At 51.0% G+C, this 18004-nt stretch overlaps 6 protein-coding genes across 6 annotated transcripts; 3 read left to right on the top strand and 3 right to left on the bottom strand.

Annotated features, from left to right (window-relative positions):
* Positions 1–1114: 1114 nt before the first annotated feature.
* Positions 1115–2392, bottom strand: N7458_006532 (uncharacterized protein; the record flags this gene model as incomplete). Its single annotated transcript, XM_056909914.1, has 5 exons — positions 1115–1233; positions 1279–1449; positions 1609–1661; positions 1716–2045; positions 2235–2392. The coding sequence occupies 5 exons, from the start codon at positions 2390–2392 to the stop codon at positions 1115–1117; spliced, it is 831 nt and encodes a 276-aa protein (XP_056765618.1).
* A 1360-nt stretch (positions 2393–3752) lies between these two features.
* Positions 3753–8137, bottom strand: N7458_006533 (putative membrane-tethered transcription factor (SPT23); the record flags this gene model as incomplete). The annotated part of the gene is made up of 4 exons (XM_056909915.1): positions 3753–3884; positions 3941–6262; positions 6325–7365; positions 7439–8137. The coding sequence occupies 4 exons, from the start codon at positions 8135–8137 to the stop codon at positions 3753–3755; spliced, it is 4194 nt and encodes a 1397-aa protein (XP_056765619.1).
* A 2790-nt stretch (positions 8138–10927) lies between these two features.
* On the top strand, positions 10928–11246 carry N7458_006534 (uncharacterized protein; the record flags this gene model as incomplete). Its single annotated transcript, XM_056909916.1, has 2 exons — positions 10928–11041; positions 11112–11246. 2 exons carry the CDS (start codon positions 10928–10930, stop codon positions 11244–11246), a joined length of 249 nt encoding a protein of 82 aa, XP_056765620.1.
* A 936-nt stretch (positions 11247–12182) lies between these two features.
* Positions 12183–13592, top strand: N7458_006535 (AA9 family lytic polysaccharide monooxygenase; the record flags this gene model as incomplete). Its single annotated transcript, XM_056909917.1, has 1 exon — positions 12183–13592. The coding sequence occupies one exon, from the start codon at positions 12183–12185 to the stop codon at positions 13590–13592; it is 1410 nt and encodes a 469-aa protein (XP_056765621.1).
* A 537-nt stretch (positions 13593–14129) lies between these two features.
* N7458_006536 (putative RNA binding protein Ligatin/Tma64) lies at positions 14130–16209 on the bottom strand (the record flags this gene model as incomplete). The annotated part of the gene is made up of 3 exons (XM_056909918.1): positions 14130–15211; positions 15264–16083; positions 16189–16209. The coding sequence occupies 3 exons, from the start codon at positions 16207–16209 to the stop codon at positions 14130–14132; spliced, it is 1923 nt and encodes a 640-aa protein (XP_056765622.1).
* Positions 16210–17406: 1197 nt separating this feature from the next.
* Positions 17407–17979, top strand: N7458_006537 (Dabb family protein; the record flags this gene model as incomplete). The annotated part of the gene is made up of 4 exons (XM_056909919.1): positions 17407–17425; positions 17529–17615; positions 17698–17833; positions 17919–17979. The coding sequence occupies 4 exons, from the start codon at positions 17407–17409 to the stop codon at positions 17977–17979; spliced, it is 303 nt and encodes a 100-aa protein (XP_056765623.1).
* Positions 17980–18004: the final 25 nt, after the last annotated feature.

The following is an 18004-nucleotide window of genomic DNA, read 5'->3' on the forward strand; positions in this document are numbered from 1 at the left end:
ATTTGGAAGGACTATTTGTGACCTCTAAACACATAATATGCGGTATGAAAACTACACAACAAACTAAGGGCGACCCAACTCTCGCGTGTCATGCCAGGATTCGCTTGCTTGCTTGTACATATTTGGGGCCAGAACTACATCATATTTTCGAACATTACCTCTCATCACACATACATTGAATAAGTCCCATGTTATACTGATTTTGGTAGAGATAGAATTCCAATTAGTTATCGGCCATAGTGGAAACGCAGATCGAAAAACAAGAATCATAGTCCCTTGATCGCAGTGATGCATGTGCAAGAAAGCAATACCCGAGCACATCTAGTCCTTTTGGGTCTTTAACTGGGTTTCTGTTCAATTTCATGCTAAATTGCATTCACCAGAAGCCACAGTGTTAGTGCTTACGCGTCTGTATCCCTGCTACATAAGCCCCATTAATATGAACACCTACCTAAGGCCAGAAAGACAGAGGAGACATGATTTGTGCGTGAGGAAAATTACAGTGATATCTTCCGCCGCAATTTTCGCTCTGGTTCAAGTCTATTTTAGAAGGAACAAGCCCCTAAGTGCCTGAGACAACAGACTTCTATTGATATCATATGTTGTTGCATGAATTAATGGCTCAAGGGAACCTGAAGATGTTCGGTCTCGTTCCTGTACTTGGGCTTTTTATTACCGGAGCCTTTGCCGTCGCTAGCATATCCAACAATGCCCTTGGGACGACAGATGAAGATATTGTTCATAAATTTGGGCACGCTCAGAATGCAGCAAGATTACAATCTCGTACCAACACATACTCAATGGACAGAGCCTCCCTCGCCAAAAGCTGGGATGGCGCAACTATATTCACCACGGGAACAAGGTAGGGTACTCATGACCGCTGCGATGGATCCCATAACCCCGAAAAGTAACTTGCTAATCTTTTATCAGTACTGGCATTGAAATTGTTTGTTCCACTTGTTATGTCAATGGCTCGGTGACTGGTGAACTGATCCTCAACGGAGACTTCAACTTGACTGAAACGGTCAATGAGGTTTGGGATAATGTCTCAAACAAGACAGAGACAGTTTTTGATACGCTTGAAAATTATGCCAAAACAGTGGTCACCGATGTTTCAACTTTTCAGGTTGAAGGCATTCCATCTTGGCCGACTATTGACGTGGACTTCGATCTCGACGGTGATACTGCCTTTCCAGAAGCTCAGATTCACTTCGAGTTTGACGATTTGGAGATCTATCTCGACCTTGATATCAAGCTATCAGCGGAATCCACATATACCATCAACATTTTTACGTCTGAAACTGTTGCGGGAATCTCGGTTCCCGGCCTCACAGTTGGCGCGGTATTTAGCGTGGACTTGATTCTCATTGCAGACGCCGATATTGACATCGGAAGTGGCATTCATGTCAAGTTTGATGATGGGCTGAGCTTTGATCTGGGAATGTTCAACTCCAACGTGTCAGCTGTCACGGTGTAAGTTGCATTTAGCTTCTGAAAAAGCGGAACATAACAGACTGAACTATCTTCTGCGTAGGCCTGGGGGGTCTTTTGAGTTCCTTCCAGTTACTATTGGAGGGGAAGGGTCTATTCAAGCTATTATTAGCTTACAAGCCAGTTTGGGAGTTGATATGGATTCGCTTTCCGGTGCGAAATATGAGGTCCTAAGCCATCTGTTCAGCCTGAGTGCTGGTATTCAGTCGGATATATTTGCATACGTCGCCGACTTTGCTCTGCGGGTCAATGGTACTACAGCTGCCGATGAAGAGGACTGTGAATTGGCTGCTGTAGCCGAGTACACTATGGCCCTGGGAGCAGCTGCGGGCGCAACGGCTGCAGTTGACTCATACACATGGGGACCAGCAGCCACTACAACCGTTCCTGTCTGGTACACGACCTTGGCTAGTGTGTGTGCGACGAGTAAAACTTCTTCCGCTTCCTCTGCTGGGATTACAAAGCGGGCGGAGCTCGATTCACGGGATGATGTTTCTACGACGGCCGTGTCAACGACAGAAGCCTTCACAATGGTGACCTGTTCATCCTCCGGGCTTGTCAATTGTCCCGCTAACCTTCAGTATACAACTTCATACATGCGTACCGTGACTACTGATGTCACTGTGCAGTCAGGATCAAAACCGACGTTCCCTGCTAGCACCTATGCCTCAGTCTCAAGTGCTATTCCATTCGGAACGAATGTTCGTCGTCTGGCTGCCACATCTGGATCTCCCACCTCTTACACCCCCACGTCATCATCAACGAGCACGGGCAAGGTGTCAGAGATTCTTGATGGTAGTACGAATGGAACCAGCAACAAGCTCATCATCGGACTTTGCGTTGGGTTGGGAGTTCCATTCCTCATCGCCCTCGGTGTCGGAATCGGGTAGGTGTTGTTCATGGTTGACTACTTTGACTACAACTGACTCATCGTAATCTAGTTTCTACATTCGCAAGCGGCGTAATTATTCTATGGTTGCTACCCAGCCAGAAACAGTGCCGAGCCCGCCGTCGTCGACATTCAAAACCCCTGTTATTAGCACGCCGAGCACTATGCAGATATCTCCTCTCTTATCATCAAAGGAGTAATGAGATGATGATGATTATTAAGAGCAATAGACAGACCCGACTCAGCATCACATGGTAGCCTAATGGCCCTAGGGAAAGAATAGAACCTCTGGACAAGTCGTGGACGCAGTCATACGAACCCGCAGGCTATGTTTGAGTGCAATATGTCCTCAATGAAGCTCCCTACGAGTCATTGTATGCATCTAGATAGTATAACCTCCCACAAACACCGCAAAAGTGGAATAAGCTTGGTATCAGATCACATATTAAATCTACAACGCGAGGACGTTGCTCCTAAATTGTTGAGTGGACACGGTCCTGCTGTCCCACAGGTCTGGTCTATTCCCTCTTCAGGGTTGGACGCATTATCTTGACCGAAGCTCGACCCCACGGAGTGTACAGGAGTAACGTTCTTCATCAATGTACTAATTATTCTATTCTAAACGCAAGCTTGAACCAGCTTCCATGCCGACCTGAACCGAATTCACGTGCCAACGGGTGAATCGGGGCTTTATCGCGGTCGAAACAGTCCTGGTAGGTCTACTAGAGGACAGATTCGATAGATTTCGTCGGTTTTAGAATGTTTTAGCAGCCTGACTATAGGTAAAAGGGTAATGGTTGACGGAGAATTATCAAATTATATGGCTTTCAAAACCAGTATGGTCCACCCTCAATTGCAAACGATTTGGGTAGAATTCGCCATTGGTAGAACCGAACGCTTCCTGCAAAAGCTCCAGGAAAGACGTTCAAAATGACATTCAAAAACTATCATATAGGTTGAGATTTTATTACCCTATCTTATACGTACGCATCAAGAGAAATTCGACGTGCAAAAATATCAAGGCCCTGCTTATTAGACGGCTCCCTGACCAAGGTTGCTATCTGGATGTCCAACATACTGCAAAATAGAACAACTATGGGAGACTTGAAATATCTACATATACAACCTAATCTCAAGAAAACAATGCGTCGCCTTTGCAAGCTCGAATATATGTATAGTCGTATCCTCTCATTATACGCAGAACCAAGAAGAATTTAAAAACAAAGCAGCCAACTACAAGAAAATAAGGATGCCGTGTCGCGACAACTCGCTGAAGCAAACAAGAAAGAAAACACCGGATCCAAAATACCGAGGGGCCAAGGAAAGTAAAAAGAAACCAAGAAAAATGAACCGACAAAAAAAAAAACAGTTCCTAAATGCCCAATCCCACAGCCCGCTGTGTATAGCGAGCCTTCACAAAGTCATAGCTGTCCGTGACGCCTTGCCAGATCCCGGGCACGTAATTCCGAACCCAAGCGCAAATAACTAGAAGCAGAAGAGGAATCTAGAACGAAAGTTAGTAAATGGATTTGGACGAAGTGGGAATGTGAGTTGACTTACCCAAATGAAGTAAAGGTTCCGGTCGCTGCCTAGGCCCTTCATTCGGCGGGCCTGGTGCTCTCGGAGATGCTTCTGTTGCTCCCGTGAAATGACCTTGCGGCCGATAGTGATATCTTTGAGATCATCCTGGACTGCATGGGTACTGCGCTCAAACGCAGCAGCCGCTGTTGATGTCGATGAAGATGGGAGACTGCTTTGTGCCTCAAAGTGTTGATCCACGGCCGCCTCCGTTGCAGCACGCAGGAGAGACGACTTCTTCAATTCGGTCGCTTCTGCGTCGTCTTGCTGGTGCGGATACAATTCATCGTAAGAAGGCGGCTGATTTTGGTTAGGGACGGCGGTGTTGCCCTTCAGCAGATCCCACCATCCGTCCCGAGCCGTGGGTCGATGAGGTACGAGGTTGGTGATGCGACGCATCATTTGATTGGCCTGATAGTCCGGCATAGCGGGCATGGCAGGCATAGTAGGCATAGCAGGCATGGGAGGCAATGCAGGTATGTTGGGGAAGGCATTAGCCACGCTCTGCTGGAATTGGTTGATCTGACCCGCGAGGTGATTACGCCAAGCAACGATTGCTGCCGTAGTGAATCCGCGAGCGTCGGGTACAGCGCGCTGCTCGCCAGCGTCTACAATGGGCGGGATGGCATCTTGGTGCATGCTCGACCGCCGGGAAGCGCTGAAGAAGAGAGGAGTTTCGGAATCATCGGTGTCCATGTCTTCACTGTCATCAAGCTCCTCTGAATCATCGACAGCATGACCCAAAGAGCCCGATGCAGACGACGCCTCCCAAAGTGAATTGAGAGAAGCAGAGCTGCTGTGTCTCCGGCGTAATGTAAGGGATCCAACGCTGCGGGAGCGGTAGTGGCGGGATGGCAGCAGAGCAGCCTGGTGGGCAGGGAGGGTTGTCGCCAAGTCCGCAGGGGTGAAGCCACGCACACTGCGAGCATTGGCATTGGCGCCTGCCAGGCGGAGTCGGTTGACGATGTGAGCATGGCCGTGAAGAGCAGCTAGGTGCATAGGTACATTGCCAGTGTTGTCCTGCACATCAGGATTGGCACCACGAGCCAGCAGCCCCGCGACAAATCGAGTCAGGCCCAATGAAGCCGCGAAATGAAGGAGGGTCTGGCCAGTGGCGCTGCGAGAGTTGTAGCGCGGTGGCCGGGGGTTGTCATCCAGGTCAATGTACTCGAGATAAGTCAGCATCTTAGAGTCAAGATCGCTAAACTTGCCTTGCGACTCATGTCCGGGCACCTGGCGTTGGTGACCGCCCGAGGAACCACCACCTTGCATGTCCTTCTGCATATTGAAGATAGCATTCGGATCGCTTCCCATAATCTGCTGAGCAGTTTGGAACGCATCCGCTTGGCTACCCAACTTCTGTCCAAGAATGTTGAGAGCCAGACGATACATCTGGAGCTCCCGATCATCCACATATCGGAAGAAAAGTTGCTGTTTGGGCATAAGTGGTTGGGGCTGCTGCACCTGTCCAAAAGTAGGATGCTCGTGCTTAAAAACCACCGATACCAATCCTGGCTGCAGAGCAGGAGGAGTGAGGCAGTTGAGACACTTGTCACCCCAGAAAGTAGTAGTGGTTGCCAACGTATCGCCGAATACCACCTCCATGCCGGGATAGAAACCACTTCCCAACAATGTGACTTCTGTACCTCCAGTGATTGAACCCTCGGCAGGGACCAATTTGTGAATTACAGAAGGCAGCCGGTTAGGTGTAGTTGCAAGAGAAGGCCAGATCTGGTTCGCAGAAGTGGCACCGAGCGCAAGCGCAAGATTCTGATCCTGGAAAGCGTTACGACTTGATGCCCCCGGAGTGCCAGGACGACTGGGTTGGGCGGAGTTAGGCGCGGACACGAGGTTCTGTTGAGCCAGACTATCCAGACTCTGTCGTTGAGCAGGCGTCGGGTTGAAGAAGGGGTTATTGTCATTGCTCTGGTTCGGCGTGGGAGGTCCGTTTCCGTACTGTCCAGACATCGACGAGGGGGTCACAAATGGCCGCTCAGTGGGCGAGGCGAAGCCACGAGCAGCCGCAAGCTGTGCAGCACTATTCATGGCCGAGCTAGATGACTGAGGAGTCTCCATTCGGGTCATCGTCAATTCCGAGGGGAGTCGGCCAGAGCTGCTGTGCTTCCGTCGCTTTGTCTGCGGGCCCTGGAAGTCCGTAGGCGATGCTTGTCTCGACAGGCTTCGGGGCGTTTGGGAATTTGACGATACACCATTGGTGACGTTCTGAGTAGCAGCAAACGAGCTCGGCGTAAGTTGATACTGGGAATTGAATCTTTGCTGGAGGCCCTGAAGGTCGGTTGGTGACTGGGGGAGGCGAATGCACCATTTGCAGTCTTGCCATTTTCGCCCGAAGAGAAGACATTAACACCCGGCAGTTGAATTCCATCTGGTAGAGATGGAGAAGGACCAGCTGCTGGGGGAGCGGAAGGTGCTTGTGTCTTGTGGTCATCCGTAATCATAATGGAGTTGGTGATTGCCTGGGCCACAACGTTGTCCAAATGATCTTTAACAGTAAAGATGACCTGGAATCCAAACTTCTCATTCTGATGTCGACAGTAGCAAGCAATTCGCATGGGTAGTTCAACCTGCATCGACCCCGGAGGAACCGGAGGCATTTCGCCGTAACCAGCGGCAGCGGTTTTTGGTGGCTCGGTCCACTCCTTGATCTCGCTGGTGTTGAAAACGATGACACGCTTCTCCTCATCTTTCTGGAAAAGCTCGTCCTCTTCGGGTTTCCGTTGCTTCTTCCGAGAAGCACGCTTCCGCTCTCGTTGAATACAGCCAGTACAGATCTTCACGTCTCCGCCATCCAATGGTCGGTCTTCCTCCGTTCCGTTTGTGCCTGTTGAATTCTTTTCGCCTCGTGTCCGTGCAAATGCCCGTTTCAGCTTGTCTCGGTCCTGCATTGCACTCGTACACACCAAACTCGTATATAATTGGAGGGTGTCAGGGGTGGATTCGGTGGAGGGAGGGGCGAGGAATTTAAGTTTGGAGATGGTGTGAGAGGGGAGGCGCAGCTTCTTGACGCCGGCCGGCAGCGGAGAAAGAGTCAATCGAATGGGGATCTGCGTTTCGACACGCGATTTGAGGGAGGTTGGATGCACAGTCAACACGGGCTGCGTCGAGTTGGCGGCATCAATCTGGGGTTGAGCTGGGGAAGATGCGAAGTTGGCCGAGAATGGGAACGCGTTGGGTGAGCCGAAGTTCATGTTGGGCGACATGGAGGTATTCATCGGAGACTGTCCATTCATATTGATGCCCCCAAAGCTTTCCTCCAACAATGATGACGGAGATTGACCGGACCATTGGGGTGCCGAAACTCTGTCAGTGCCGTTGGGGAATTGACCTCCAAAAGGAGACTGTTCCTTGTATCCAAACGGATAGAATGTGGATCCACTCTGGGGTACCTAAGAGGTTCTAATGTTAGGATTCGATCCGAATGCTTCCTCGAAGTACGCATTTTATAGGAAGGTGACTCACCGAAGATGCGGTCTGTCCATCATTTGAATTATGTACAGCCGAAGCATTCGACGGACTCCAGATCTGTTGTTTCGACTTCTTGCGCCCGTTCAGTTGAGGGGGGTTCTCTGTCTTCAACGGACTGGGGCTGCTTGCTGCGCTCTCAAAGTCGAACGCGGCATCCATTGCCTTGTTGCTAAACTCCAGATCGGGGTGATCCATGGGAATGCCGCCATCCATAGGGTATGACGGATCTATCGTGAATGGCGATTCTTCTTTAACGGACGAGAGATCGGGGCGCATCCAGTCTTCCGACGCAAATCCTGTCGATACTAGCGGGTTTTCGCTGTGAGCGGCGGAGTTGGTGGATGCGATCGAGGCGTGGCGCAAGTGGTTTCGTGGAGATTCCGAGGACGAACTGCGACTCGAGTTGTCGGGCGACTCTGCAGGAGAATCGGCCGTCAAAACTGGTTGTTGCCTCAGGGGGTTCTGGTCGCGGTAGCGCTTCGAGGACTCCGGGACCACGTTGGAGCGGGAGTGGGTGACGTGGGAGAACAGATCGTCAAAGTCTCCTCCAGCGGACTGGGAGGGCATATCAAGTTTGGATGGGTCGAGGAAATCCATGTTGGCGTCGCGGAAGGTGGACTCCATCTCGTCGTCCATGATGATGGGGTCCAGGGTAGGGAACGCGGGCGAGGAGGGTGTCTCTGCTGGTCCCATACTTCGTAGACCCTTCTGGCTCAAATGGCACCAAGTATGACAACGGGAGAGAGAAGAGCGACCGACCACTCTCACACTGGTGCCCGACCGGAGACGGTGTGGTTGTCGCGTGTGTGGACGGTTGGGGGAGGTGGGCGGCGGAGTTCGGAGGAACGACGTCGGTGGGAGAATCTAGGGGTGGTGGAAATGAGAACCGATGCAGAGCGTCAGAGTCGATGTGGTTCACTCGATGTACCAGGACCGGTCTCCTGAGACCATGGCTCCTGGAACAACAGGTGAAATGAGGGCTTGACGATGGATGAGCAAAGTCGTAGTTGTAGTAGTAGTTGCTGGGGTAGGGGGAAACTGACTGCCTTGTGGAGTAGGCAGTCGAGAAAGGAGGGCGGGAAAAGTGCGAACGCCGATCCAGACCGGCAGAAACCCTCTCAACGGAACGTGGACCTCAAGTACTAATGATTCTTCCCTCTCCAAGAAGGGCTTGATACTCGGAGTATCGTGATGAGGGTTTTTGGAAGATATCTTCTAGCTGCATAGACTCATTTCAGTCAGACCTAGGGTCTTATGTCTGTGTGCTGTTTTTCTTTTCCTGCTTCCCGGCACGAATCAACAATTTTCCCACCGCGATCAGCCATCGACACCTCAGGCTGCACTTCTGGCGGTGACTACCTAGCCAATACACTCGTTACCAATTTGGTCTTACCAGATACCCGTTACTTACGGCTTGGCAGAGGACTCACTGCGTCAAGACTGGCCCAGGCTCGGGTTGTATTTGGATTTCACCGGATACCCCATTCCGCTAGAGTGGCGTCTTCTGGCATCGACCATGTTCGACCAAAAGGCGCATTCCAAGTGTCTAACTTCTGACCCTACATTCTGATGAAATCAGACTGTTTTGGACCACCCACATGGCAGTCTGACCCATCTCGGCTCTTCTAGCCGGTCGACCTGACCTCTGTGTGACTGCGGCAAGGCTTCTGGCTGGTTCGATGAGCCATATAGATCGCGGGATTCACGATGCACTCAACCCCCATACGAATGATCGGCAGTGCAAAACTGATTATACTAACTCCCCCTTTCGAATCTTGCTCCCCCCACGCTATCTGTCTTGTAACAGCATTGCGGATTACCCATGGAGTACAACATACACGACCGTGCCGCACGCCCCCCCCTCTTTGACCTGCATGATCTTAATTCCTAGCCGCCCGGTGATGACGAACACGAGTTTGGTTATCATGACTATCAGGTTGTCCCAAGGTACACTCGCATACGCTTTTGTGTCACACTATCACGGCTTGTGCCATTGTTCCACTATCTTGCCCGAGACCGGGGACGCAATACAGCGATAAGTGATAAATGATAAAGCATAATCGAGGTCAACCGCCTAGTCTTGTTCTAGTTTCTATCAACCCCAACCACCATACCATAGATGTAACATCTCTGTCTGACATGCCCTGATTCTGGCACACGGGCAGCGCTCCGTATTGATAGTAGAGGCAGTAGTACTGTAAGCTACACAATGTGCATCACCTGAAAATAAGCCCTCGAGCCAGTGTGCAAAGGTCGACAGCGGCAATTGGCCTGAACTGTGCTGCGACTAGCCTTTCTACTGTGCGAGGACAACCGTAGATGCAGATGTCATGGTGCAATGAAATAGATGATTGAGGACCCCGCTAACGTCCGTCAGCTTCTCAACGGCACCTTTTTCTCGTCATAAAAGGTCCAGCCCGCAGTCCGATCAAAGCTAGGCTCTCAACCTTCCGAAGGTGGATATATATTGAGGTTCAATTGCTGCCCAGCTAGACTGGCATGTCGAAGTCTCGTCCTTGAGCTACATAGCCATTTCACATTTGAAAGTAAGACTGCTCTCTTACTTCAATTCTGGAATTAGGGCCTTGAAATTACGAAACTAGTCTTCAAAAACGAATTATGTTGTGTCCATAACAGGGTTGATCTCCCGTGATCTCCAGACTCGTCGCTAGGAATGCGGGGCTTTCCACGGTACTCGACATCGACGATATTCAGAAATTTGCTGCTCTAGGAAGGTAGTGCTACAGGTTAGGTAGTTCTATTGAAAGGTTTTGTGTCATACATCCGATATCGCCCGCCTTTTTGTACATTTCCATGAGAAGATAACCTTCCGGACGATGCACTCAACCGTCGCTTCCCGAGACTCAAAGCATAATCAGCCCGCCGCCTCCCGAGAAGGTCAGTGCTCCAAGCCAGCATGGCCTAGTCCTCAACGCCTTTCTCGAGGGGTGATGAATCGCCAATGATTGGCCACCTTGTACAGCGTGTATAGAGCGGGATAAAAGAATTTGCAAGCAATGAACATACCACAACAAGTATGGAACTCACTATATCTACGGACGCGCCAAACACGCTCTCGGGAACGGTCCCCCAAGCAGCAGGGTCTCCAATTGACTTGCACAGGGCACAAGGAGCATGAATTGCATAGTAAATGAAGGAGGCCTGCAGCCAAGACCAGACGCCAACGGCCACTGAAAAGTCCCAAAGTGGTCTCGGTCTGGGCTCAGTCTTTGGGATGACTTTCCGTGGAAGCACCTTGCACGCACCTCCAGCCCTGCTCGGCGTGCCGAGCCCACCGAAGGTTTCAGAATAATTCTCCGAATACGCGCCGAACTGCCACCACCCCCTCTGACTTCCTCCTCCGTCGCTACGGGGGAAATTAAATTCTCACCGACGGTTGTGAGTCCCGGCGGTTCGCATGTTAGCGACTACACTATAATCTGATCCCAATGTGGATCAAATGTTGCTAACCGTGCCGCCAATATGGTGAGATTGAATGAGCTCAATCGCAATGTCACGCTCCCTGCTTATCTCAAAGCACCTACCTCCCTTGACGTGGTGGGATCTTCGCAGTGGGCCACCATGATGGCCCTAAAAGTCACTAACAGTCACTAACTTGCGCCGGTCGCAACGGCTTTGATTCACCTTAACAGCTCTTTATTGACAGGCCCGAAGCTATGGGATGACTAACCAGGTCCGACTTGAAGATTCCCAATCTGGCCATGTCATGGTCACCATCAAGGCCACGCCCACCGTTTACTACTCCGTGCTGTTTCATACTTTGACCCCGGAGATTTCTTGATGAACAAGAAACATCGCATGCTCGTCACATCATCATGTCGAACATGGATGAATTGATCATTCTGTTCTAGCCTCCACCTGATGGTGACGGGGCTCCCTAGCCCAACTCCAACCCAAGCTTTTCCCATCTTGGACCGAGATTAACCTCCTCAAACGCCGACCATCCAAAAGTCACTGACCAGGAACTCGGATGAATGACTCGGATGGATGATGCAAGTGATGATGATATATCGCACCCACCGACGCAGGGACCAACTGCCAATCTGAGGGACTGTTGCCGTTAGGATGAAACCTAGACCGTCGCAGACTGCCGCCCACGATCGACAGGCACCAACTAGCTCTTTGATCGAGCCCCAGACGTATCCTCCATCGAACCCCCCGAAACGGATGCATTGAAGGTATCGAGTATAGCCTAATTAGCCCTGGTGGATAGGACCTGTCTAGCAACTACCCGCCAGTCTGGAAGAGGGGAACTTCCAAGGCACTTCATCTATCTGGGACCTCGGAGTGCTGCCCTTTTGGTCGCGAGAGATTCTCCACCTATGACCGACCAGCCCTTTTTGGTGGAAACCATCCATCGTGACAGAGACATGCTTGAATTAAGGGGTCTCCCACCATCCAGGAACTGTCAGGCCCGGTAGAGTTGATGCTGCTGTTTGCTCTCCCATCCCAAAGAAGCAATCATGCCGACGAGCCTCGAATGGCGAGCAGCATATAAAGCAACGCGGTCATGGTCGACTTGACCTTCTCTTTCTTTCTATCATCAGTCTCTACGTTCCATTCTTTCTTTTCTCAAGGTCTAGTACCTTTCCATTCTCTTCCCTTGGGTTGACTTCATTGACTGAAGTCCCCATTTTCATTCTTTTCGACCTTCTTTTCCCTCGCGGATCCAACTCAGAAACGCTGTGCGTTCATTTCTCACCAACCGACTGAAACAATGTCTTTCTCCAAGATTGCCGGTGTTGTCCTCGGCTCGGCCGCTCTGGTCGCTGGCCACGGTTACGTGTCTGGCGCCGTTGTCGACGGTACCTATTATGGTGGATATCTGGTTACTCAGTATCCTTACGAGAGCAACCCTCCCGAGATCATTGCCTGGTCCGACACTGCCACCGACTTGGGCTACGTTGATGGTTCTTCGTATGCCTCTTCGGACATCATCTGCCACAAGAGTGCCCAGCCTGGTGCCATCTCGGCTCCCGTCAAGGCCGGTGGTAGCGTCGAGCTGCAGTGGACTGAGTGGCCCGAGAGTCACCATGGCCCGGTCATCACCTACCTGGCCAACTGCAATGGCGACTGCGCCTCCGTGGACAAGACAACTCTGAAGTTCTTCAAGATCGACGAGGGTGGTCTCATCGACGACAGCACCGTTCCCGGCACCTGGGCCTCCGACAACCTGATCAGCAACAACAACAGCCGCACTGTCACTATCCCCAGCAGCATCGAGGCCGGCAACTACGTCCTCCGCCACGAGATCATCGCTCTGCACTCTGCCGAGAACAAGGATGGCGCCCAGAACTACCCCCAGTGCCTAAACCTGCAGGTAACTGGTGGGGGCAGCGACTCTCCCACTGGCACCCTCGGTACCGCCCTGTACAAGGACACCGACCCCGGCATCCTGGTCAACATTTACCAGTCCCTGAGCTCCTACACCATCCCTGGCCCGGCTCTGTACACTGGCGCCGCTTCTTCCTCAGACTCGACCACCACTGCCGCCTCTGTGGCCGCTACGACGACTGCTGCCGCCGCCACCACCGCCGCTCCCTCGTCCTCGTCCTCGTCCACCGTCGCCTCTGTCGGAGTGATCTCCAGCGCTTCCCCCGTTAGTGTCACCCCCAGTGCCAGTGCCACCTCCATCCGGAGCCCCCCATCCATCCCGCCCTCCTCCAACTCCACCCGCCTGCCCCGTCCCTCGCACGGTCGTCGTCCAGGCCACGGCCACGGCGCCGCTCCCTCGGGCCGTCCCCACTTCTCCCAGCCCAGCGGCAACGAGAACCAGGCCTCCACCGTCACCGACCATGCAACTGCCACTGAATATGCCACTGCCACTGCAACTGTTCCAGCTCAGTTTACTGACCCGCCCGTTGTCCAGACTCCTAGCGCTGACGACACCGTTACCGTCACCGCCAGCGCGGGAGGCCAGTCTGCCGCCAGCTCCACTCCTTCTACTGGTAGCTCGGGCTCTTCTTCCTCTTCCTCCTCGGGCTCTTCGTCTAGCTCCTACAACTCCAGCGACTGGTCCTCCTACCTGAGCTCTCTGAATGCTGAGCAGTTCCTCAACATGCTCCGTCAGACCCTCAAGTGGCTCGTCAGCGATCAGAAGGTGCACGCGCGTGACCTGACCGTCTAAAAGCGCCTCGCGCAGTCTAGACATGAACGGGATAGTCAAGTCGTAGACTTTGATTATCTTCGCCTGTGTTTGAAATAACTCTTTCATTGATCTTCTTCTTCTTGGCCTGGATCAGGTATCCCGTTCCTTGGTGAGGATTTTGGGTTTCCGGAGCGCTGTGTAAACATATGGTGTTACCATTTTCTTTCTTTCTATCTCTCTTTACAGAGGGATAAGAGATGTGGTCTTTTGCTAGATCTCTTTTATATACTTTTTTTTTCATGAATGGATTTGTTTGACTGCTCTCAATTACTACAATATGGGCAACACTCTGTAATATCCTCGTAGAGTGGGTTGTATGTTAAGACTCCGGTTCATCTAGGGTTGCTCTGGGAAATACTAGCGTCATCAAGTACGCAAAGTGAGTCTGGTAACTCGGAAATTACATGCTGATAATAGCTGTGATAGAGCGACAGATGATCGTAATCAAACTTGACCCCAAAAGATTCTCCCTCCACAACCATGCGAAACCAGAACCAGAGCTAGAGCCACACCAGCCTACTTCTTCTTCTTAGTCTTATCCACCACCTCCACCCACTGACTCTTCAACCCACGACGTGCAAGAGCAGCATCCACAACTTTCCGCTGATCCCCTTGCACCAAAACCTCCATGACCCCCTTCGGCGCCCCAACAGCCTGCGTGACACTCGTACTACTAGCACACTTCTTCTGCAACTCCTCCGCCAACAAGCTCGGGACAATCCCAAAGATCTCCAAATTAGTCACTTTAGTGACAGTCTTGGATCCCGTGCGCTTCTCAAGCGTTACCAGGGCTTTGGGGATAGCGCCAGCCTTGGGCTTAACGTCTGCCAAGGTCTGGCCTGGCTTGAGGATGGCGTAGTGAGGTTGTAAGAAGGTGTGGTCTTCTATGATACGCTTGAGCAGGCCGTCGCGGGTGACTTTGCCGCGTTTGAGGGTGCCTTGGTCTTCTGGGGATGGGGAGGTAAAAATGGTGTTTGCGAGGAAGGGGTTGAGAGTGATGATGCGGCGGTTTTCGGGGGAGATGAGGCTTTGGGATTGGAGGTATTGGTCGAGACAGCTGGAGACTTCGGCGTATTTGTAGTAGTTTTTGGGGTTACTTGATGAGGATGATGGGAATATGTCTGGGGTTAGTTTTTGTGTTGGTCGGTAGAGAGTTTGCACATTCAGGGTCTGTCCCACGGTGTGATCGGCGTCGTCTGTTGTAGTGGGCTTCTTGGCTTCCGAGGTTGATGATTTGTTGGTAGCCTCGAGGGCATTCTTCGATGGTAACTTGTAGGGGACGAATTGCTCAACACGGCGGTCACCAAAGTCGATATCCAGGATGTATGTCTCCTGGCCGCTGCGGTCTTTGGATTTGACCAGTTGCATCTTATCGAGGTGTTTGATGAATTTCTTGACATTCTTCCAGCTGGTCTTTTTGACGTTGTAGTATTGCACTTGTTGTGCAGAGAAGATGGGAAGATAAGGGGTAACGAGGTTGGCGATCAGGGTTGAAGGCGAAACAGGGAATGTGAGACCATAATTGGGGGCTGACGGGTTATCCTGTTTGAGTTTGTAGATGGCATAGATGAAAGCATTGAAAAATGCATCATCAATTTCTAAAAGAGATGTTAGTTATAGCCAGGAAGAATACTTGAAAAAGATCCGTACCCTTCGTTGTGGGCTCTTTTTCCTGCTCGACGGGCTCTTCTTCTTTCGCCACGGGAGGTTCATCTGAAACCTCGTTGACTTCATCACTCTTCTCCTCGAGGTTAAGTCCCCCAACGGCTTCCGATACCTCTTCAGTCTCATCTTCCTCTTCATCCCAGCCCTTCAGATACTCAGGGGCTGGCCGACCAGGCCGAGAGGAAGAGCTCCAGGCCCACAGCTCATCTCCTTCCCAATGGAGACCCCGAACAGCACGACCCTTCGTACCCTGGACCTCTCCCAATGCAGAGACATCAATCTCGCAAACGCCAACAAACAGAGGGACCGTATGTCTGTCAAGCCCTGCCACGGCAACCACCGCTCCCTTGACAGCGCGTTCGGGGAATGGCGGCTCATTTGCTAAACCAGGAGTCATAAGGTCTGCGCCGCCATGTAGCTTCCGCATAACCATTTCCGGTGTATAAAGCAGAGGCACAAAATTTGGGTTGTGCCACAGGGTATAGACCGTGGGGTATAGACGCTTGTCCGATCCGGGCCCATGTTCAACCTTGAACCAAAGCACTCGTTCGTCTCCATCCGGATGTGCGCCAACGTACACAATGCCTTGAAGCTCACGTAGGTCAGGACCTGCTGTCGTTGTGAAACGAGCAGTCAAGGCATTCTCTGGAAGGAGGGCATTCCGAATTGATGCGAGGGTCGGCGCAGTCGCTCCGTCGGCGGGTGTTTCGGTTGTAGCTGCAGGGATAGTGATCTGGTAGTCTTTGATAATTTGGTCCGCAATCTTCCTCCGATCTGAAGACCGTAGCGGAGAGAGGTTTTTGATCTATTAGATGGTGAGCATAGGCTCCCTTAAAGAGATTTCCAAGGGCCCGCGGGCTTCAATAGCTCCGAATGGAGGGGCAGTGCGGGGAGAGAGGGGTGGTCATACAGTAGGCTTCTTCTTGAACATTTTCAAAGATATAGAAGCTAGAGAATGAGGCCCAGGAATTAGATAGCAGCTCCAACACCCCTGGGATGTAAACGAAGGGTAAAGAAGAGAGTGTCAAGGTCGTTGGAGCTCTGATCGTAGCGGAGTCATGGTGATGAGCGGACACAAAATTCCCCGCCGCCCTGCTCCACACTTCCGCCCGAAAAGGGAAGAAGCCGCATTTCTATCACGCCTTTTTGGGACGGATTTGAGATCATCTGAATTTCTAGAGAAATTGAACTGATATCACTACGAGTTTGAACTAAAGGACTGATCAGTAATCTGATCAGCGACCCTCGAGGACTTCGAGTTTTAACCAGATCTTTGCAAGCGACTGTTATTGGTAGTACTAGGCGGGAATATGCACCTTTAAATAGATTTAACCTATAAAAATTCGGGATTCTGGGGCTGTATATTGGGATATTTTATATCATACTGTAGGTACATAGTAGAAAGAGGCTGGATAATGAGGATCCTGATGTTTGAAAGGGTAGCCGAAAGAAGAAAAAACTGGCGCTAGGTAGTATAGAATGCAGGAAGATGGAAGAGTCACCATGCTAATATGTATGGAATCATTATATAAGTAAGTCGTCCCCAGCTTGCCAGTCTGCCTATAATAAGATCTTATAGAAATCACAAGACACGCAATCATGGGCTATAGTCTATACCTAGAAGCAGCCAATATTACCTTCCTCATAGAGTAGCTGAGATCAAATTTACATTATTCACAGCAAAGATCACTAGTCTCTTGTATCCATTGACATACCACAGTCAAGAATTTGAATCGAACAGAAGTTCAAACTAGTTAAACGTCGGACTAAATGACCAACAGGGAGCGTATTATCACAGGGTGGCTGATTCTGTCGGGTCAAAGAAAGTACCTCGTAATTTAGCCTCATGGAAGACTGTAATCAACGAGCCTAAATTTCTATTCTTGACCATAGGTGAATGAGACGGATAAATAATGAAATATGATCCTCCGTACATTCACCAGTCGGCCGGTTGGAAAGACGAGAGTATCGGAGCTTTCCCGATGTCCCCCCGCCCTCGGATATCGTCACGATAAACCGCCCATCACTCCACATCCGAAACTCCGACCTACTAAGCATCATCTTATATCTCAATCTCCATTCTACATCGGTATTATACTTATATTTTCCCTAGCACTATACACCCAAAATGCCCGTCTACCACATCGGTAAGCACCCATCTAACCCCCCTCCCTACCAGCCCCTCCGATCCGAAGAATGCGGGGATGCACATCTACGTCAGTCCTAATGAATGACACACTCCATAAACAGTGCTCTTCCGCCTCAAGCAAGGCGTGACACCAGCCCAGATCAGCATCTGGACTCAAAAGGCCAAGGATATGGTTGGCAAGATTCCAGGTTGGTCAAATCTTCCTTCAACTAAATTCCCATCTCTAAGGGTTCGAGCAAAGCAAGTGCCTGGCTAACACTGCCGATGTAGGACTGGTCTCGATGGAATGTGGTCAGCCACTACCTATCTGTCTCCCCCGTGCAAAGGGATTCGATATGGGTCTCGTGGCGGTCCTTGAGAAGCCGGAGCATGTTGCTTCTTATGCCGTCCATCCGGCTCATTTGGAGTACGTTTGATAGATCTCTATATATGCATTCCCCAGCCAGGTGGGAAACGGCTGAATCATCCAATTATACTGACTTGGCCTGCAGAGTTCACAAGATGAGAGAGGAGCTATGTGATGATACTTTGGCCTATGATTTAGAGTTCTAGAAACGCACTTTGGGATTGGCGGTAT

This window comes from Penicillium daleae, assembly GCF_028827525.1.
Source record: "Penicillium daleae strain IBT 16125 chromosome Unknown utg000006l_segment0_segment0, whole genome shotgun sequence".
NCBI lineage: Eukaryota > Fungi > Ascomycota > Eurotiomycetes > Eurotiales > Aspergillaceae > Penicillium > Penicillium daleae.